This window comes from Pelodiscus sinensis, chromosome 17 (assembly GCF_052426305.1).
Source record: "Pelodiscus sinensis isolate ZL-2025 chromosome 17, ASM5242630v1, whole genome shotgun sequence".
Classification (NCBI taxonomy): Eukaryota; Metazoa; Chordata; order Testudines; family Trionychidae; genus Pelodiscus; species Pelodiscus sinensis.
The window spans coordinates 22893322-22916696 of NC_143068.1; the positions used below are offsets into that span (position 1 = coordinate 22893322).

The following is a 23375-nucleotide window of genomic DNA, read 5'->3' on the forward strand; positions in this document are numbered from 1 at the left end:
TTTTCTCCATTTCAAACAAACACTTAATGTGTAGCAATCTGGGATGTAAAACTACTCTGACTAGCTGGCCATGCACTAAACCTCTGTGCTAACTCTTCTGCTGTGAACTGAAAGTTCCCGGGAGTAGCTCAAAACACAGGAGCAAATTTTTAGTATAGAGCAGCATGGTCTAAATGGCCACAATGCATGGCAAAGTAGTATATGGTATATTTACAGCTTGGACTAACACGAACCAAGTAGTCATTTAGACAAATCCGAAGATGCCAGTAATATAAGCAATGGTATTTAATAGAAAGGACTGTAAGGAAAAAAACTAAAGCACCATAAATTTGAAGGGGTTGGTTTTCCAAGTTACCTATGAAAAAGAAGAGAACAAACTTTCAGATGAAAAACTGAAAGATCCAAGTACTGAAAAAGACTAAACTAAATTAAGTAAGTAAATTAATATCTACAGGCATTCACGCAAATAGGCTATTTTATCACTATTCAAGACCACAGAACTCCTATGCAATAGAATTAATGTAAATGGAAAGAGTTCCTATGTTGAGTTGCATTATGCCAGTGTTTCTCAACCAGTGGTACAAATATTCTTAAGGGTACTTGAGAGAAGTCTGGGGGATACATCAACAACTGAAACTTGGAGAAAACAGAATTTTTGTTTTAAGTTTTATAGTGCTTTATTTTTGTACTTTTTACACCCAAAAATGTAATTGGACGCCCGGCTATGATTAAGTTGTTAAAACAAATGTGTTTCAATAGTAGAAAAATGTTGTGGTGTGCATGTCTGAAAACTGTAGGTACTGGGGGTACTTACAATTTTAAGAGGGGGTACTTTATAAAAAAAGATTGAGAAACACTGCATTATGCAACCTGAATCTTCCTTTCAGGTAGAAAGCAAAAATTAACATTGTCCCACACCCAATTTTCAAAACCAAATACTCTCTTTTTGAACACATTCTGATTTTTCTTCCCCAAAAGATTCAGAAGTGTTTTTTTTACCAGATTATCCGTGGAAGAGAGAGACTGTCTGTCATCAGGAATTCCATTTGTTTGTACATTTTCATTAATACCACCAGCTGGGGGAAGATCTGCACCTTCTAATTCAGATGAGGGCCTTAATGCTTCAGCCACAACATGCTTTTCTTCAGCCACTTAAATAAAAACACCAGAGAAAAAACCCAAATACTTGGAATAATAAACTTACTAAAATATCAGTGTCATTATACAAATGCTTAGGGCACAGGTGACACTCATGTGCCTTATGGACAAGAGCAGCACTAATTGGCTACAGGGGAGGTTGTCTCAGTATGAGCCAAAGGAAGGATTACTGTGATGTGGGAGGGTGTTGATAGCATTCCTACTACAGGTCTCAGTAGGAATTAGACAAGATCTGTGGATCTCTAAATACATTAAGGAAAATGGTATTCCATTCTTTTAAAAGCACAAAGCAAAAGCTGGTCAAATATATGTGTTTCATATGAGAAGAACCTTTCCAAGTAAAGTTTTACCTTTAACTGCTGAGATGATCACATCCTCCAAGATGTCTGTAACCATTTCCTTGCCTCCATCAGTTGTTTCTCCTGATTAAACAGGCCAGTAATTTTTGTGTGTGTGAGGAAGTAAGAAGAATACTGCAATTTAGTGTTTTATTTTAAAGGAGTTTTGTATATCACCCCACCACTCTACCTACGTAATGCTATTTACTGTAGCCACATACTGACGAAGCACAAGATTGTTAGTAGTACTGTTTTACACAATTAACAAAAACCCAACAGTAAAAGAACATTAAATATGAAAATCAAGCACTGAAAGATTAGGAAATGCCAGAATTAAGATTTCCTCTGCAACCTCTAATTGGACCTTTGCGTGTGGCATTATGAAACTCTCTGTAGTAGATGTTCACGTACTCTTCCCCTGCCCCCCAAGGATTTTTCAACAAGCTTTAGCTTTGTCTTTTCTATACACCTTATCTCACTATCTCCATTCCCCCCAACTGAAAACAAAGGTCAAAACTCAGCACAACCCTGCACACACAGATTTTATATTATCTAATAGCCTAAGATGTTAATTTCACTCATTTTAAAGTGGTTACACTTTGGTAGAGAAAATGTTTAAGTCCTAAGTATATCTATCCACTTACACTGACAAGCCTGCAAGACACATGCTGTAAGTGCATTATTCTAGAATATGTGTCTTGGCAGGTACAGAGCTAGATAAGACTTGCATCAACAACTTCACTATTGTATCTTGCTTTTTCACGCCAAGAAATTAGAGCCATGTTACCTTGTGCTCCAAAGTAGAGAATAGGAGGGAAGAGAGGCTGACCTGATTGCCAAAAGTAAGGCAGTGTTATTTTCAGGATTTAACAAGCCATTTAAAAAAAAAGATGGAGTTTAAAAGAACCTATAGGGATATACTCAATATTACCCCCCGAGCAACTCATTTTACTGTAGGTCAGCAGAAGCAATGTGATCTCATTTACCCGAGACTGAAGGAGTCAGATCTCTTTCTAGCTTCTGGTCTGCATTTTCTGTTCTCTCAGGCTCGCCATTTGTTAAATCTGTTCTTTCGGGGGTTGAGGGTTTCCCTTCTTGATGGTTGTGCCGCAGCAGATTATCCTTTGGAGATCCTGCCACAGCTTGAATCAGGGGAGACTGGGATTTTTGCTGATTTGTTTTTTCTAATTCTCTGGCCTCTTGTACCTAAAAAACAAAGGTGATACTGTTTCTCTAAAAATAAATCCGATAATACAGCAAAGAGAAGCTTAATGTACAACTTACACATCATACAATGAAATACAGCAAAAATACATACAAGTTCACACACTTTACGGCGGCGTAGTCTTATTTTTTAATCAAAGTCCAGACTCCAGAGAAGAAAATAATTACAAAAATGTGTCAGGGTATGTTCAAATACATCTGGCAGTCCAGATTTGACCTGCAGTCTGCCTACTGAATAGCCTTGCTTCAATGTTATGAGATTCAATTAGAAACTAATCTTTCTGCTCTAGCTACAAGCTTCATGGATTTTTTCATCTCAAATTTTATTCAAGATATTTTATTACACTTGACAGATTAGCTTTTTCATAGGCATATCCCACTTCAAATCTGAGGTCTGTTTTTTCCTTATTTTCAAAATGTTGACTATTATGGAGTTGATTTACAAATCATGTTTAATAAAAATTATAACTGTATTTGTATGCAACCTCCTCTGTGCTTTGCTTGTGTAATGAATTGCTTTATTTTGTACAGTATGCTTGCCTGTCTGGTATTAGATTAGCAAAGATTAATAGAACTGTGTTTTCTTGACATTTAAAAGCATACAATTTCTTCTGAGGGCAAATCCAGAACAAAAAAAGCCTAGGGAGCTCTATGCAGACCTATTAAGCCTAAATTATAGGGTCAAATTCTGTTATCAGTAACACATCAAATCAGAATTTGGCCCATGTTTTCTTTACTACAGAGCAAAAGATATCGAATCACAATTTTTCCTGGCTTAACATTAAAGAAGATGGATTAGTAAAAGAAATAATGACATACAGCTTGATTCTCCATCCGGGTGAAAATAACATTCAGCATCTGAGTGAGGGTAGCCTTGGCAGTAGTCTGATTAATAAGATTTTTACTGGCTAAATAGATGTTGTAACAGGTTCTAACAGTCTGAAGAATAGTTCCTTCATGAATTTCTATATACGGAGATGTCACAGCAGTAAGAAGAGCCTTCAAAAGAAACACACACACACACACACACAGAGTAAAACTGAAACATAAATAAGTAGGAACAATCATATTTTAAAAAGATTTACACAAGTAAATAAATAGGTCATAGCTTTGATGTGGAATACACACATCTACTGCAGTCTACCTTTATAAGGTTTCTATTTCTTTGCAATCAAAATCAGACTGGATGAAGTTTACACAACAAATCCTGCATCTTGGCATGGGGTTAAACTAGATGACCCTTACAGTCCCTTCTATTCTATGATGCTCTAACTGAAATTTGTACAGAGATTGGAGTTATCAATCTACTCCATGCAATTTTTAAAAGTACATCAAATGTTTGCCTAAAAGACAACTTATTGTAAGGAAGTAAGGATTTGCTCCATCTTCACAATCAAATTACAGACCCCCTTGGTCAAAGGAGGAAAAAATTTAAAGTTTGGCTTGAAATTATTAAATCTCCACTAAGCAAAACATCTGCTCTTACCTGCAATATCCTCATGTTCCTGGACCAAAACTAAACTAATGAGGCTGCTATAGTATGCCTAATCTTCTAAGCATAGTGTGTGGTGGACAAATATCTACTGGGGTCCTCTAATTTTATAGTCTCACATAATTTATTTTCATTTTTATCAAAAGAAAATGTCCCCATTCCTCACCAGTTTACACTCTTTGAAAACCTCATTGCAATCAATGAGACTACATCAACTATAAACAGGTGAAGAATTTGGCCCTTATTCAGGCTTTCAGATTTCAGAATTCAATTGCTGCTGTGTAACATGCCCGATAGTATGAATTTTCCGTTAAACAAACTCCAAAAATGAATCTTAAAAAACAAAGTGAACTGAAATACCTTAATTATTTGTAACTGTACTCCTTCATCTGTTTGAGGGCCCTGAAAGCAATTGCAAATGGTTTCAACTATCCGGTCAATCAGTCGCTTTCCAGGGGCTCCACTATCTGGAGCGTTGCCAGTGATATGTCCATATGCAATGAGTTTCTACATGGAGACAATAGAGATTGGAGCATTCATTACACATTATTAATTACAAAAGTCAACCTGAAATGCAGCACAGGAAAAAATTTTTATAAATGTTTCTCCTACACAATTACAGCCTTGTATGAGACAACAATGCTCACCCTTGGTGATAGCACAAAAAAGAGCTCAACCAGACTGGAGCACTCATATGTATGCTTATACTGTCTATATGTCAACTAAAGTTTTAAAAAACAAAACTTTTTCCAGCCTAATTTCTCCTCTGCAACTTTGTTCCAGCAATGAGCAGGTAGAAACAAAATGCCATCTTAAAAAGACGCCTTAAAAGTCCATATTATAGTCAACAAAATACAAAATATGTATTAATAAAATTTTCTGCTATAAACTTGAATAAGTTTTATTTTGGGAGTAATTTTTCGCACCCACAAAAATTCTGCTTAAAAGTTGAAATTCCTGAAAAAGCCCAATTATTAGAAACAGCTGATAAAAATGGACGCTAATCAATGGCCCTGATCCTGCACCCAAAACTCCAACTGACTTCTGGTTTACTACAATGGCCCCATTAAGAACTCTAGTTTCCATCTGCAAATCTTTATAGTGAATGTTTTACCACATTACGTAAAAAGTTGAAATATCTGAAAAGCTAAAGCTGATGTATGTTTATTTAGTTCAAAAAAGGCTTCAAGGCAGCTGAACGGGATCTTTTGGGAAGCTGAGGAGAAACCATTCCACTTCTAGACCAACACCAGTTTTCAGATTTTTCAGACACTTTCGTAAAGCCTTATTCTGTGTGATTTACATATGAATTATTCCTGGGAAAATTCTGTACCAAAAAAACAAAACAAAAACCAAAAACCACTGCACACTGTATTTCAAAATTTTACAAAATGATTTGTTGTTTTGACAAACCACCAAAATACAATCATACTCCCTGCACCCCAGCTGCCTGCCTCAGGCAGCTGAAGTGATGGAAGAGAGGAAGAAAAAAAAAATTTTTTTGCAGGAAATGTTAATTCAGCACAAACTTCTCCATTACAGAGTGGCATAGAATGTCAGTAGAAGTAAACTGTGCATTTTCTGGCTAAATTCATTCCTTTGATGTTGTTATTCCTAATAGAAGATTTTAGATCATTTTGCCTATATCTTACTCTATTCCATTTTAAAACAGAACTCTTACCTGCAAGCAGTCTAGTGAGGTACTGACAATGCGTGGGGACTTTGATTGGCAGGCCAGCTCAAACGGAAGGAAATACTTATCCGCTTCTATGAAGTTTGCTTTGGGTGGAGAGGCAGTGCCTTGCCTAGTTCAAGGAGGAAAAAATATTGCATGTGTTCTGAAAATTACCAACACATTTTCTCCCTCTTCAAAATTAAAGCAAACGCAAGTGGCACTAAGGACCACATAAAAGAGATGCATATTTCACCCTCACCAAACTCAACGGATTTTTAAACCTGAAGATTTCTACTTAAAATCCATCTTCAGATTTCCTTGTATTACAGATATTCATTTTGATACATCTCTCCGCACATATAGCATACAGAGGGTACGTCTAGACTACATGCCTCTGTTTTCAGAGGCATGTAGATTAGGCTACCAGATATAGGAAAATGAAGCAGCGATTTAAATAATCGCCGCTTCGTTTAAATTTACACAGCTGCCGCGCTGAGCCAACAAACAGCTGATCAGCTGTTTGTTGGCTCAGCGCAGCAGCCGTGTAAATTTAAATGAAGCAGCGATTATTTAAATCGCCGCTTCATTTTTCCTATGTCTGGAGTCTAATCTACATGCCTCTGGCAACAGAGGCATGTAGTCTAGACGTACCCAGAGTCTGATTCTCCTTTCACCAATATTATTTTAAGCTAGGATGTATATGGTTAGCCAATTAACCAGAACCTGTGAGGCTTACCAGTTAACTGGCCACCATGGACAGGAGGCTGTTGCAGTCCCTCAGGGCCCAAAGCTCTTGTCTGTGACAGGGAGGCCAGGCCATTCCACCCCCGGCCAACCGCCTTTAATCAATTAACAGGCCAAACATTGTTTGACCAGCTAACCAATTAAATGGGATGTTACATCCTTGTTTTAAGCCACTGCAGTGTCAGTGGAATTATTCTTCACTTATACTTGTACAAGTCAGAAAAAACAGGCCTGCTAATTCAGTAATTGAGTGAAGAAAAAACAAACAGATAATGTGGACATGACGGAAGCCCTAAATGACTTTGCTTTGTTTTTCACCAAAAAGCTTAGTAGCATTTGGACGTTTAATTTAATGAATGTCAGTGAAAATGAGGCAGGCAAAGAGACTAAAATAGGGAAAGTCTAAGTAATTTTTAACAAGTTAGAGGTTTTCAAGTCACTAAGGCCTGATAAACTACATCCATGAATAAAGGAGCTGACTGAGGAGCTCTCAGACATTAGCAACTATTCCAGAAGACCAGAAAAGGGCAAATAGCATGCCAATATAGAAAGAAGGGGGAATGAGGACTAGAGTTGCCATATACTTTCACAAAAAAATCCTGAATATGGCAGGGGAAAAATTGGTTGAACAAAACAAAAACAAAAACAAAAAAAACCAAACCACCACACAACCAACCCCCATCCCCTACACACGGGCGACCCACAACCAACCCCACTGCCCCACACACGGGCGACCCAAAGTTGTTGGGGGGGGGGGGGGGGAGAGAAAAAAATGAAAAAATGAAAAGGAGACCAAAGTTAAGTGCCACGCTCCCCACTCCCCCCGCCAGGAGAAGAATGTCCCTGCTGGCCTTCCGGCTGATGAAAATACCAGGCATTTTACATGCACAGTATTTTCCGTTTTTTTTTTTTTTTTTTTTTTTTTTTTTAAACTGGACAGGGGACACAAATACCTGACTGTCTGGGCGAATACTGGATAGCTGGCAACCCTAATGAGGGCAACCCAGGAAAATACAGACCAGTCAGCTCAACTTAAGAACTTGAAAGATAACCTAGCAAGTAATTAAGCCAAGGAATCAGTTTGCAAACAACTAGAATATTAAGGTGAATTGTCAACAACAAATCCTGTCGAACCAACCTAACAGCTTTCTTCCACAACGTAGCAAGCTGGAGAGCAGAGCAATAAGATCAGTAGATGTGATATATATTTTAGAAAGGCTTCTGATACTGTCTCACATAACCTCAAACAAAAAGTAGGGAAATACAACCTAAACAGAGCTACTATAAGGTGGGTAGAAAACTGGTTGGATAACCATTCCCAGAGTGTAGTTACCAATGGTTCACAATTATGCAGGAAAGGCATGAGTGGGGTTCCACAGAGATCAGTTCTGAATCCAGCTCTGTTCAGTATTTTCATCAACAATTTAAACACCACCATAGAGAGTACACGTATAAAGCATGTGGATGATACCAAGATGGAAGGGGTTGCAAGTGCTATGGAGGATGGGATAATAATTCTACATTATCTGAGTGAACTGGAGAAATGATCGGAGATAAATAAAACGAAATTCAACAAAGCACAGATGCAAAGTATTCCAGTTAGGAAGGAACATATTGACCAAGAGAGGGGTACTGAAGAAACATGTGGGGAATCATAGTGGATCACTAGCTAAATATGAGTCCGTGTAACACTGTTGCAAAAAGCACAGAGCAAACATAATTCTGGGCTATAGTAGCAGGAGTGTTTAAGCAAGACACAAGAAGCAATTCTTCTGCTCTACTCCGTGATGATTAGGCCTCAACTGGAGTATTAGGTCTAGTTCTGGGCACCACATTTTAGGAAAGATGTGGACAAACTAGAAAAAGTCCAGAGACAGGCAACAAAAAATCATGAAAGGTCTAAAAAACATGACTTCTAAAGGAAGATTTTAAAAATGTAGTTTTAGTGTGGAGAAGAGAAGACTGACGAGGGGTATGATAACAGTTTTTCAAGCACATAAAAGTGTTACAAGGAGGGAGTAAAATTGTTCTCCTTAATCTGAGGATAGGACAAGATGCAATGGTCTTAAATTGCAGCAACAGGAATTTAGGTTGGAATTAGGATTACTTCCTGTAAGGGTTCTTAAGCACTTAAATAAGTTGTCTGATGAGTTATGAAATGTCCACTGGAGATTTTTTAAAAGCAGGTCAGACAAACCTGTCAGGTATGGTTTAGAAATAATACTTAGTCCTGCCATAAGTACAAGGCACTGGGTTAGAAAACTTTGAAGTCCTTCCAATCAGAGAATCACAGGATCTTGGTGATGACAGTAGCTCTGAAGACACTATGTGAAATTATTTGGGAAAATGGAAACTATTTTTAAGTAACAAGCAACATTATGAGAAGTGAAAACACTGATAAATGGATGAAAAGGGTTCAGCCATGTGTTTGCAATTTTTTTGAAGAGATCTTTATGAATTCCTGGGATTTCCAAACTTGCAACCAGAAAATATTGAGACTGAGATGGACATTCTTATTCTTGGAAGATAGTGGAGAAGCCGGTGACATTTTTAGAAAATGATATAGAGACACCAAGGTTGTAAATCTGTGTAACTACTAATCTTCAACTAGCATATATATATATCATAATCAAGTGTGTAAATAAATGTTAATGGCCATCCATCCATCCATTTGGGAAATAGTAATGCTTTCCACCTTTCTATTTACAGGTAGTCCCCGGGTTACGTACAAGATAGGGACTGTAGGTTTGTTCTTAAGTTGAATCTGTATGTAAGTCGGAACTGGCGTCCAGATTCAGCCGCTGCTGAAACTGATCAGCGGCTGATTACAGGAAGCCTGGGGCAGAGGCTTCCTGTAGTCAGCCACTGGTCAGTTTCAGCAGCGGCTGACTTGGGGACGCCTGGGGCAGAGCAGCTGGGGTGCTGCCCAGTTGGTCCAGTAGCGCCCAGAGCGGCGCTATGGGACCAACTGGCAGCGCCCCAGCTGCTGTACCACAGGTGTCCGGAGCAAAGCCGCGGAGCACGGGGGCAGCGGGACAGCCCAGACGCGCCGTGGCTGTCCTGCTGCCCTCGGGCTCCGTGGCTTTGCTCTGCTTTGCTCCCCGTCCCCCTGGTCTGCAGACCAGGGGGACGGGGAGCAAAGCGGCGGAACACGCGGGCAGCGGACAGCCCAGACGCGTCTGCGCTGTCCGCGTACTCCGCGGCTTTGCTCTGCTTTGCCCCCCCGTCCCCCTGCTCCGCGGCTTGGCTCTGCTTTGCCCCCCCTCCTCCCCCTGGTCTTCAGACCGGGGGGGGGGGGGGGAGGGGCAAGCAGAGCAAAGCAGAGCCAAGCCGCGGAGCGTGCGGTCAGCTGACAGCCCAGATGGCTGTCAGCTGACCACGTGCTCCGCGGCTTGGCTCTGCTTTGCCCCCCCCGGTCTGCAGACCAGGGGGCCGGGGGAGCAAAGCAGAGCCAAGCCGCGGAGCACGTGGGCAGCGGACAGCCCTGTCCGCTGCCCGCGTGTTCCGCCGCTTTGCTTCCTCTCCCTGGTCTGCTGGAGACCAGGGAGAGGAAGGGCCCCGTTTGTAACTGCGGATCCGACATAAGTCGGATCCGCGTAACTCGGGGACTGCCTGTACTCCTGTCAGAGTGTTTCTATTAAATGTAGCATCTCTTAGCATTTAACCAGTAAATAGGTCTTGACAATTACTCTCTCCAGTTTTCCACTACAGGGCATGTCTTCACTATGTGCCAGAAATCCAGCAGGGAACTGATTTATCATGTCTGGTACAAACGTGGTAAATCAACCACCAGTTGCTCTCTTATCACCTCTGGTAGTCTACTTCACCAAGAAGTGACAGGAGTGTTGACAGTGGACACACAGCAGTGAAGACACTACAGTAAGTAGATCTAAGTATGTGAACTTCAACTACATTATTCATGTAGCTGAAGTTTCAGCATTTAGATCCAACTCATGGTAATGTAGACAGGCCCTCAGTTTGTGATATGCAGATTCAAAAGGTAAAACTGCTCTTAATTCAAAGAAAAAACCTATAGCCCTTCGATTATATTTTGATGTTCATACTAAAACTTCATTACTAAAGGAAATACAATAAAATGTGGTATGACTAGGGAAAGATGAGTCTCAGAGATTCAAATATCCGCTGCTCCTGAATTCTCTCTCCCTTCACTCCAGAAATATAAGAATCTTTTGGGAAGTTCTTTTAATTTTGCACTTAGGTCTGAAGATGATGCACACAAAAGATTTTCTTCCACAAAAGCCACCTCAGGTTTTTACTAGCAATTTACGTATTGCTTTAATATTTTATTAAATTGCAGTTTATCAAGTTTAGAACAAACTGACGAATAGTTATCCCCATTCAACTCCAAATCACCATCCTAAAACACTGGGAAATGCATAGAATGTAAGGATTTTACCATAACGACACAATCTAGGTATACCATCCCATTGAGCAGAAAGAGGAAGAGAGATGCAAATAAAACAGGTATGTAATAACACTGATTCACAGAGTTGCTAATGTCAGAAAGAAATCCAGTGATTTGGCTGACCTCTAGCTAATTAAATGTTATCACAGACTTGCATTTCTGATCAAAATAAGTAAAAACAAGCATTAGTTGAACACAAAAGTACCATTAAAAGAAGAGACTAGGATTTTCTATTAACAAAAATGGTCAACTATTAAGAGACCATCCTCGTTAACAAAAGGAAGTGAAAAATTAGCATCCTTCAGAAGTGTGGCAATTATTTCTAAAGAAATGTGCTGGCAGTTATGGCTGGATTACCCACAACCACAAGCATTACATAACTAGTACTCTCCACATACGTTTCCTTACCACAGACACACAACCAAAGTTATTCAAGCTCTCCAATAACAAGTTTGTTTGCACTTTACAAGAACTGATGCTCAGATATTTGCACTTTTGCTACTGTGCAATCTTTGACAAATAGCAGCTAGAAAGGTTGCTATAAAATGTATTAATAACTTACCTTTGCTTTTCTAGATCGGCTTTTATTTCATCTAGGAAAAAAAGAAAAGGCAGAACAATGAAGATACCACAACACTCAATGGAAATGGTGATTACACCTGAATTTACATGTTAGTGGTTCTGAAGTAAACTAATCTCAAACAAGGAGTTATATATGTGTCTGCTATGTATTTTGTTGTATATTAAACAAAGCTTCCAAACAAATAAAGCCACCTGGGAGTACATTAACAGTTAGCAGAACTTCTATATATTTTTATTTTAAAAGTGTGTTTGCGTCCGTTTGTTCAAGAACTCTTCCTAAATGGTAAGAGCCAAGGCCACCAAATTTAGTATGCAGCTTCCTCTTATCCCAACTTAAAGCAAGGTCAGGGTTTGATTGTGCCAGAAAACAGAAATTCCCCAGAATGGGACTGCTGTCAATAACATGGAAAGTGGGGATGAAGAGAGAAGGGACACGATATTCACAATGGCCACGGGGGGGCAGTGAACTGAGGGAGAATTCGACTGTAGGGTGACCACTGGGCGCAGCCACACCAATAAGAGAGTAACCAACTGGGGCTCGGGCTTCCCATCTTGCCTGCCACTGGACTAGGTAAGTAGCACCCTTACCCTAAGCCCTTCCTCCCAGCCCTTGGCTGCAGCACCAGAGTGAGGGACAGAGAGAAGGCCCCACCTGATCAGGGGCAGAGAACACTATAAAATATTCACTACTAGAGGATTCATTCTGCATTGCTTAGGTTCTTAACACAAATATTTCTTTCCATTTAAAAAATTGCTCTAGAGTGGGGCTAGGGCTTGGGGAGCGAGGGGGGTTCAATATGCAGACTGCCCTCGGGAAAGAGGACAACCCCAGCCTTCTCTCCTGGTAACAGCTTGGAGCCAGATGAGAAGCGCCTGTTCATGAATACGACAGCAGACCCAGCTGGGGGACAGCTGCATGTCCCTCAGCTGGGGGACAGACACAGATAAACACACTTTCTGAAATATATAGTGGTCCCTTTTTCCCCACCACTGCTACCTGATACCCCAATGAAGTTACAACTGTCCTGGTCCCCAACTCCAGCCCCTTGGCTCCCCACTCTCCCCCATGGTCATTCTACAGTATAACTCTCTCCTACCAGAGCAGTACCTTACCATTTTATGAGAAACAAACAATCACATTCCAGATACATCCCATTGTTCTGGCACAACCAAATTCTTACCTTGCTTTTAGCTATGATAAATTTGGTGGTCCTAACTCTTACCATTTAGGAGGAGTTCTCAAACAAACACGCACAAATAGGCAGGCACATATTTCTAAAATATAGTAAAATGATGATTGCTGATCAGATCTTAAATATTAAAAAGAAAGAGTGGGTTATAAGCAGATGGTGGCTTCTTCTAATGCAGTAAAAAGCCAGAAAAACTTAAACAATACTCTGCTGATTCAACTAACTTTATTCACACGAATAGTCCTATTGGTTTCAATGAGACTACTATACTCATATTAGTAAACTAAAAGATATGACAGAGATGGGACAGAGACTGAGCAGTATTACGTAGTCTAACGGATGAAACTATGGCAGTGGCCCAAGATATGGGGGAGAGAGAGAGACAAATTTTATGTCATCAATGACATTTCCAAAATTCACTAATGCCCATTTTGTCACAACAGAACTTTGCATCTATGTTTTTCTTTCAGCTGTTTAAAGTTCATCATTTTCTTTTGTTACAATTACAGGGTTACTCATTCTCTGAACCAGTCATGCTTGTATATAAACCGCTCCCCATCACTCTTGCACAACAAGGCTTATCGCCTACTACTTAGACTAGCCATTTCTTGGCTCATATGCAGAAGATAATGCAATGTTGGCTATGTGGGGAATTTAACCAGCATAGCTATTCCTGAATAACTCCCCTGTGTAACTCTTATTTTCAGAAGAAGACTGCCTCTTTCCACTTTTGTCTACAAAGGCATTCTTATTGTCAAATAGACATCTACATAGGCAGTTATTTCACAATAGCTATAGTACTTTAAAGTCACACCATATCTTACTCTAGAAACAACTTCCCCATGTAAATAAGCCTTCGGGTTCCAATACAGTTCAAGTCAGTTGTTTCTCAGTTTCCTACCCCCACTACAATGGTTTATCTTGCACATAATCAATTTTGTGTAAATGGATCAGAGCTTCTTCCTTCCAATGCTGAAGCAGATACCAAACTGATATTTGATTACCGAGGAAAAATGCTGTTTCCAACTGAATAGTATTGGCCTTAGAGGAAGTACCTATGTCAGATAGTAAGGAAAACTGCCTTACTTCTCAGTCTTCAATGCTTACATTACACTGGTTATGAATCAGCTGTTTTCCTATCACAAGTCTGATGTAAGTTTAATAGCCATGTAATTTTAGTATTAAAATCCTGCATAACAATAGTAATTGAATGTACAAGTCTATATATTTGAGCAATTTCTGAACTGATGATTTGAGATCTATCATCACCAGTCATTGCAAAGCATTCTGTTTCAAGGATAATGCAGAAGAGTAAGCAAAAGCTTTAAACTCAAGCTGAATTTACTTTAAGATACTCCCTTTAGCTCAATAACAAGTTCAGTACCTGATCAGGAAGTGGCCATTCTAGGATCAAAAGAAAGATTAACTAAATTCCAGTTGCAGCTACATGACTCACTGTAGAAACTTGAACCATTCATTAACTGCTCTACCACAGTTACACCATCTTGTAAAATAGTAATAGTACACCACAAACATATCATGTGGCTTCATTAGTTATCTGTAAAGCACTATTGGGCAAAAAGTTAAATTTTGGACACCCTGCAGCCTAATAATACCCACTTATGTAAAATTCAGTGGAATACAGGCTATACTAACTTCAAAACACAAGCATGAAAGTTTAAAGACTATTCTGGGACTCTCATACCACACTCAAGGGATTTACCTAATGTCAAGGTGAGAGCATAGGGTGCAGTATTAATTTCTTCTGTTGGCAAACTCACAAGGTGCTACTGGCAATAGCCCAAGACAAATCTACTTCTCTCAGTTTCTCAGAGAGAAACTGTGCCACAGTACATTGGGAGAGTAGAGCAGAAGAGAGGTAGTCCAGAATGAAAGCCTCTAAAAAGAAGAGCAGTTATACTGGGTCAGACCAAAGGTCCATCTACCAAAGTCTCCTATCTTCCAACAGCGGCCAATGAGCTGAACAGATAACCAACCATCAATTCATTCATTCCTTTCACTCAATCTCATCTTCTGGTAAACAAAGGCCAAGAACACCATCCCTATCCATTCTGGCTAATAGCCATAGATGGAGCTATCCTCCAATTTATCTAAATCTAAATCTTGGCTTTCACATCCTCTGGCAAAGAGTTGACTGCATGTGTGAAGAAATACTTCTTTTTGTTTGTTTTAAATCTATTGTCTACTAATATCATTTGGTAACCCCCAGTTCTTGTATTATGAGGAGTAACTAGCACTTATCTATTTCTTTACACCCATCATGATTTTATAGACCTTTCTCCATTCTGAAAACGGACAATTTATTCCTACCCTTTTTTCCCTATCTTTTAACCTGTTAGCAATCCATGAAAGGGCCTTGCCTTACCCAATGACAGCTTATTTTCTTTCATGCCAGATCTTGTCAAAACAAAGGACAGGACTATGCAGCACTTTAAAGACTAACAAGATGGTTTATTAGGTGATGAGCTTTTGTGGGCCAGACCCACTTCCTCAGATCAATTTGTGGAAGAAAATTGGCACAACCATATCTATACCAAAGTCATACAATAAAAAAAAAAGTGAACACATAAAATTGACAAATCAGATTTTAGAATGGGGGGGGGGGGGCTGAGGAGGGAAGGTTAGTGTCTGTGAGGTAATGATATAACCTTTCCCCTTCGCCCCCCTCCGCCCTGTTCTAAAATCTGATTTGTCAATTTTATATGTGTTCACTTTTTTTTTTTATTATATCACTTTGGTATATATGGTTGTGCCAATTTTCTTTCACAAATTGATCTGAGGAAGTAGGTCTGGCCCATGAAAGCTCATCACCTAATAAACCATCTTGTTAGTCTTTAAAGTGCTGCATAGTCCTGTCCTTTGTTTCAGCTATACCAGACTAACACAGCTACATCTCTATCACAGATCTTGTCAAAGGCTTTCTAAAAATCTAAGTACACTATATCTACTGGATCCTTTAGTCCACATGCTTGTTAATTCCCCTCAAAGAATTATTTACAACCTTTAAATGAGTTTAAACAGCAAAATTATAACCAAACTTCCTGAGCATTGTGTAATCAGGGATAAAAGAATGCAGAGAGCAGCTCTTTTGACATAACTGAATAGTTTACAAAAAAAACCAAAACGGATTTTTAACTACTAGCCCTGCAAATGCAGGCTAGAACCCAAGAACTAAACAGTATGTTTTATGGGACATGCATCATCACTAGCAATAGTGAAATTCCAGTTCCAGAATCAATCAGTTCTGCTACATACAAACCAGCTAGAATAGTTTTTCCCCTCTCCTCTTAAGCTCTTCTGAATCTGCACTATTATCAGAAATAAAATTATTTTTGGTCACAAAAGCAAGATTATATGAACGCAAATTCATAAAGCAGCAGTTCTCAACCAGGAGTCTAAGGCGGAGGGGGAGGGGAGAGGGAGGAGGAAAGAGATGAGCCGGTTTCAAAGGATCAGCAAAGTAAGGCAGGCATTAGACTCACTGAGCCCAGGGCAGCAAGCAGAATCCCCACCGCACAGTGCTGAAACCTGGGACTCCAAGCCCCAGCACCTGGGACTGAGCAAAGGCCATGGCAACTTTGATTCACAAAGTTCCCTGTGGCACAGGGCTTGCTACCCCATAATGCAATCACCCTGCTTGCTACCCCATAATGCCAACCCTGGCTCTTATAGGCACAGGCAGGCTGTGGAATTTTTATAGCATTTGGGGGAGGAACTCAGAAAGAAAAAGGTTGAGAATCCTGACATAGGCTGAAGATCTGTTGAAGAGGAGGCTATTCTTTTTTAACATAATCCCATTCTTCATGCTTTAAAAATCTTTTAAAGGTCTGAAGTGTCAGACACAAGTGATCTGCAATCTACTTTCATAAAATACAAGTCAGAAGATAAAAGCTGAACAAGGTGGTTTCCTTTTTTACTTTGGCAAATAACACCAAGTCACAAAAGCTAACTCCAACAGCAACAAGGAGTAGTCAAGTTCCATAAAAGACAAGGCTGTTGCTTTGGCTGTCTCGATGCCACAATGATGGGAATACTGACAGTACAGCAACCAAACAAAGCTACCTTAAGAGGACTCCACAAGTTGTGCTGAAAGCTGAAATAAATGGCAAATTTTAAATAAAATTGTTATTGCATAACTAATGAAGACAACATGTTGATGATCCATCTGTTTGCCCTTTCTTTGTGGTGGCCTGAACCTATATTACTACTGTGGAATGTTGATCACATACACCGTGCTTTGAAGATGGGAATAATTTACTTAACATACTGGCATTTTGCTGGGCATATTTTATTTATTCAAAATGCTCAGGTCCATAAGTCAGAGTAGGCAGAGAAAGTGAAATTTAAGATCTGCCTACAATTCTGAAACAACTGAATCTAAGTAATCCAGTGGTGAAAGTAACTTAACATTTCTTTCAAGTACTGTCTACTGTAGCCTGGTCCCTACCAGCTCTTTAAATAGCTCCCTGCTGGCTTTTGCCACAGCTCAGCCAGCTCTTGCCAGAGTACCCGCTCATTTCATCTCTGATGTAATCAGCAGACACACACTTAATGAAAACACTTCAGCTACCTTAGGCTTCAAAGTTTACACCATTTTAAATGAACAGTGCATTTTCACATTCCTCTGAGCTATTTTTATTTGCAGACTCAGTCTGCCCTTGAGTGATTTTCTTTGCAACTTATAGGAAATCAAACTTTATTTCAAAACTATTAAAGCTTCAATTCTGCATAGTTTGATCAAGCCATGCTAGAGTGTATGATATGCCAGCTGACTGACACCTGCCTGATTTTTTTTTAATATAAATGTGGAGCATGTTACTAACATGTAATTAAGATTGTGTATGAGTATGTGTACACTATGGACCTTTTAGTAACAAGATTATGTTGACACAGCTCCATCACTGAAAATCAGAGTATGTTAATGCTGTTTGTGGGCACTTTTGTCAACAAAATACTTCCACTACAACAAGGTGGTTTCACTTTGTTGGCAGCAGAGCACGCCTGCCAACAAAGCAGCATTCACACTTTCATTTCACTTGCTGCAGCAAAACTTGGTCATTGGGCAGGGTAGGGAGAGTTTAAACTCCAATGAATGACAAAAGTTTTGTGGACCAAGTGCAAGTTTAGACAGTCTTAGATAGTCCTGTGGCAATTAAGTTCAACATTACATTCAATATTCAGAATTGTTACTGGAAATGTTTTCCTCAACCTTTCTAGGCAGTTGCTAATGGTGATGTAAGATCCTCCACTTAGAGGAACACCCGGCCTATTCTCAGCAGGTGCTGCTCAAGATGACTAGACTTGTCTTAGCTAGGAAAAGTGTGAGAAGGGAAGAAAGTGTGCTTTTTGGGTTTTTTTAAATAACCCATGTTGTCCGTGTTAGGGTTATAACAGCTGTTACACACACAGGATGTTTAGTGAAGACAAAGGCTAAACTGGATGGGTTTTATTTTAACCACATGGTAGTTATTGCATTAGCTAGCCAGACTGTAAATTCTATCACACACCACGCAGATGACTGGTCAAGGTCAATGCAGCTTAAGGATAAACAGGCTAAGCTACAATCAAAGTTAGGTAGGACTTAAGTCAATTTAGATAACACACAATTTAAAAAGTGAAGTGCAAATACATGAGATTTCCTATGACTTCACCCCCTACAAAGCTGGCTGCATAGTTTTGTCATTTAAAAATTGTCATAGCACTTTAATGCAACCAGATGTATGGCTAGTGTTGTATCCTTCTTGCCTAATTACTGTCCTGTATTTCATCTTGTTCATATTCCACTGTAAGCACTAAGCAAATGTATGTGTTAATACATTAGTAAAGTGCCACATATGCATATAGTACTCTATAAATGTTTATTATTCAGCTGTTTATCCAGAAATTCTGGATAAATGTAGATTTTACACCAGTTTTCTTGAGTTCACTGTTCTCCAGAGAATGGAGTCTGTTTAAATGGGAGAAATGGGAGTCTTTAATTTCTCATGGGGTTTACAAACTACTATTACATGCACTGCTGAAGCAAAACTCTTGAATGAAGGAATCATTCAGACTCAATTTATTCTATGCCTAATGCCATACAACTTATCTAAAAATCAACTACAGGAACAAGTGGTTACAGATAACAGCAGGCAGGACAATTCTGACCCCAAAGATGGGCCTAACATAGTTAGAAGCTTGACTTGAAAGTCCTTTTCTTTCCTTCCTGTCTGAACACCTGTTTATTATACAACTTAAACCTCTGCACAGTATGTTTCTCATTTCAGTGATGAACTTTATATTAGACATTAAGAAGTTCTTCTGAGAAAACTGCCAGTTCTTGATCTATTTGTAAGCAGGAAGAGCCGGAAACTGGTACTGTTGTTTTTTATGACAAAAGACTTGAAGTTGCAGAGAAATGATATCTCCACCTCTTTTGGACAAGTACCACTACAACATTCAGGGGCAAGTCACGTGTCAAAGGACTCTTTCTCTTCAACTGACAAATGCTACATACACCTTTGATTTCATATTTCACAGATGAATCTCGTTTCCACTGTTAAAAACTTAACAGAAGTAAGTTCAGCTTTTCAGAGTTTCTTTAAATATTTTTCTAGTACAACTCTGGAACTTCAGTTAATTGTATCTTCCTAAGTTGAAAGAATACAACTATCAGAGTAATTCAGTTATGGGACCTGCAGAATATCAACTATTTTATTTTCTAAAACAATGTAAGCACATATGAATTATCTCAAAATGCTACACATTAATGTAAAGAACTGCAATACAATTTAAAAGATTTGAATGTGCCCCTCTAAGACAAGAGTTATGGTAGAGGGATTTTGAAGGTCGAAGTTACCTTTGAAGTTAGAAAGAAAAATTAAGCTCCCAAAGTTGGTACTATAAGATTCAAGTTTATTACACAGGACATTGAAAGTTTTATTGATCTGTTAAATATCAAGATAATAAGTATTCAATAAAACGGAACAATCATTTAGAACGGAATAGCCAACCTCACTCTTCTAGTTATTTATGGAATGAGAATCCATCAGTTGCACCGTGTTCTCCACTGGTAGAGGTAGTAGAGGTTACTGATTTATGTGTGTGTTATGATCTGACTTGCTATTTTATACTCTGGCATGCTATTAACTCAAGTCTAATTAAACAAATGAAGATCTGTTAATAAATGAGTAGTAGTCTAACAAGAAGAATTTCAAATAAGAAATTTTGAAAAGAGACAGTTGACAACTGCAGGATGCTAGTTAACAACACAAAGTTTACTTTATGTCACTGTGCTTTTCTTTCACTAGGTGGACTCTGCTGGCAAATCATTAATTTTAAAAAGCACTACATGTGTTGGTCAATATCAAAGAGACAACATGATTAGAGGGGTATTTAAGATTTGAGTGACCTAAGAAAACAGGTGAAATTAATGAAAAAAATAATTCTCCAGCCTTATTCTCCCTTAGCTGTCTTACTTCAATTCTCCAAACTACAACAGTTGTATTACACTGGGGAGTGTGGGAATATTTCATATAATATATAAAATAGTTTAACAAATATATCATGTAAGATTCATTAATTACAGATAATACAAATAACTCCAAAAGAGTTTGGCTTATATGAAGTAACATTGAGGAAGTGAAATATTAATACCTGGATGCATAAATAGAAGAAAATGTAATCAAGATGGCTGCTTAATGAGATATTTGGCAATGCTCTCCAAACTTAATTGCAGCAATCAAGGTTCTAGAGGAGTAGGGATAGCTGGGCAAGATATTATCATCTGCCCATGCCCAACTTTGTCTCTGACTCAGATTTAGAAACACAACCAAAAACATAAAAAGTCAGCTTTATGCCAGCCACCACCTCCAGTTTTCCCCAAAGACAGTCTATGTGCAACACCACAATAAATTATTTCAAAATTCATTTATATCACTCTTTTTATGGTTTGAATAGCCCACAGAAATTTTATTAATAGCTCTATTGTCTTTGACTATATCAAAAGCAGCAGAATGGAGGGGGCACGCAGCTACCCAGGAGCCAATGTGTGGGGGAGCTGGCTTAAAAGCGGCTCCTGCTTGGTCCTTCCCCCCCCCCACGCTACTGCCTGACACAGAGGCAGCAGGAAGGCCATGCATGGAACCATTAAGGTTAACCAACGAGTCCAGACTCATCAGTTAACTGTTTAATTGCGTATACGAACACATTCCTAATTTGTACAGCACCCAGCACAATGAAGCCCAAATCCTCACAGGGGTTTCTGGGTCTGGCATTTCTAAGGCAATATGCATAATACTATCCTCACAAAACAGAAACTGTAAACTTAAAAAAAAGTCCTGATTCCTCATCCCATCTCCCAAGCTAACGTCATGTCATATCAATTAACACCACAATATTTCTGTAAGGCAGAGCTGGGGTGGAGTACTTCTTTTTACACAGGCTACCTAACAGCATTTTATGTCTAGTTTGCTTAATTATTTTCTCTGAATAAGTCCTCTTTTCCTCTTTATGTATTTCATATGGTGCTAAGGAAAATGCACTTAAAACCAAGCCAGAACAAAGAGCAACACTTTGTTTTACAGTTTTTGTGGCTTTACAAGTACTCCAAGGTAAGTATAGGACCTGAAATTTGATTTAAAAAAATTCAAGCTGATGTTATCCCAGTGGGGAACCTTTTTTAGTGTCAGGGACTGCTGACCTACAGGAAAAAAAAATCAGTCGGAGCCCACAAAGACGTAAGAAGCCCCTCAAAAAAAACCCCCCAAAAAAACCTACAGGCTAGTAAACTGTGCTCCAGCTCTACTGACAGAGGACGGGGTGAGGCTGGAGCACCGACACATGATTTTTGTGTTGTTTGCATTATTTAAAGCAGGGGTGAGGAACCTAAACAGGGGTGGGAAAGCTACTGAAACCTTTGAACATAAGAACTGGACTGGTTCATCTAATACCACTCCTTCTGCTCAAACACTAGTTTTCATTATCCTATGCACTGTAACTTTCCCCAAAATCCATTACTTTAGCTGATATATTAAAAGAAGCAGTTATAGTTGCAAGTTACTTTTGCACTGTCAATGAAAATTTCAGAGGGCCATGTTAGTGTGTTTCAGTAAAAACCAGTATTTAAGACACAATGTACATACTTGAAAAGCTAGTAGTTTTTAACTAAAATTTTCTTTGAAGAAAAAAAGATGCTAAAGAATCATCAGCTTGAGCTGCTCTTAAAGTTGAGAGTTCTTTAACAGTCCCTCCTGGTTTCCAGTTGTATTGCCCCTTAGCTAGTTTAAAAATAATCCACAGCCTTTACATTAACAACAGAATTGACCATGTTCTTTTTTTCCTGAGTTTAAAAAAAGGCCTCTTTTTCCTCCTCGCTCAAAAAAATAAATGTGTCCAGGAAATAACAGAGTGCCTGTGAGCCAGGAAGATCTAGTGTCAGGCAGGCTGTTTGCTCACAGACCAAAGAGGCTCCAACGTGGCAGATTAACCTGCAGAACAGTAAAACTAATGACAGTCGCAGTCGCTGATAATGCTGCTGCCCATTGGCAGAGACGGGCTGCACGCTGATTGCATGACTCCCTGCAGCCGGGCGAGCTGGGGGAAGTGGTGAACTCCCAGTCCCGGCAGGGTTCGCCCAGCCACACCTGCCTGGCTCTCCCTGCAGGGAAACACAAAGGGAATAGGCACCTTTTGGGTGGCCCTGATCCGGACTCACTTGGCGCCAGCTGTCTGGGTCCCCGCAACACGGGAGGGGACTGGCCCCCCCAGAGAATACAGGGGGCCTGAGCCGATCTGGACTCATCCCCCGCTACCTATCGAGCTCCTCGCAGCTAGTCCCTGCGGCGCGGAGGCTACCCACGAAAGGGAGGGGGGACTCACCCAGCGCCACCTGACAGGCTCTCCGCAGCTGGCCGTACGGGGGCCGCTTCGCCTCCTTCTCCGCTAGGATCTTCTCCAGGGCCCGGGAGACGAACATGCTCTTGGTGCGGGTGTCCTGTTCCCGGGCCGGGGGCTGCATGGCCGAAGGCCCCGGCGGGGGGAAGGGAGAACGGGGCTCAGAGGCTCCGCCCGCGTCGGGGCCCCATGATATGGAAGAGGCGCGACTCCCTCAGCAGCGGCAATAGAGACAGGGACACGGCGCCGCCATATTGGGGCCGTCACGTGACTCCTCCAACTCTTCCCTCCTCCCCCTCCCCCCGCGCCTTCCGGCGTGACCTCTGACCCACAAAGCTGCCAATAGTGACAGCAGCGGGGGGCGGGGTTGGGAGAGTGGGTGTGGCCTGGCAGAGGGGCGTGGCCACGGTGTGTGGAGGCGGGGGCTGGGTTGATGATGAGATCACAACTAGGGGCCTACAGAGGAGGGAGGAAGAAGGCCCCCTGCCCCCTCAGTGCTTCAGCCTCTATTACAGCTGCACTTGCCAGGCCGCAGTCGCTGGCCACTAGCTAGCAAGGATGCTAGCCGCATACGGCTGCCTGGGCTTAAGCGTGGGCTAGAATGGCGTGCACGTGCAAGGTGCTCAGAGGGCTTGTGCTTGCGTTCCTAGCT

General features: G+C 40.3%; 1 protein-coding gene across 1 annotated transcript in view; it reads right to left on the reverse strand.

The window, feature by feature from the left end:
• ARFGEF2 (ARF guanine nucleotide exchange factor 2) overlaps positions 1-22996 on the reverse strand; it is a 63982-nt gene extending 40986 nt beyond the window's left edge. Inside the window, exons 1-8 of the mRNA XM_014578138.4 lie at positions 22709-22996; positions 11620-11650; positions 5894-6017; positions 4573-4719; positions 3540-3719; positions 2483-2702; positions 1509-1580; positions 1000-1151 (exon numbers count right to left, since the gene is read on the reverse strand). Of these exons, the coding sequence (XP_014433624.4) occupies positions 1000-1151; positions 1509-1580; positions 2483-2702; positions 3540-3719; positions 4573-4719; positions 5894-6017; positions 11620-11650; positions 22709-22847 (1065 nt within the window). The 5' untranslated portion in view covers positions 22848-22996. The remainder of the gene's footprint in view (positions 1-999; positions 1152-1508; positions 1581-2482; positions 2703-3539; positions 3720-4572; positions 4720-5893; positions 6018-11619; positions 11651-22708) is intronic.
• Positions 22997-23375: the final 379 nt, after the last annotated feature.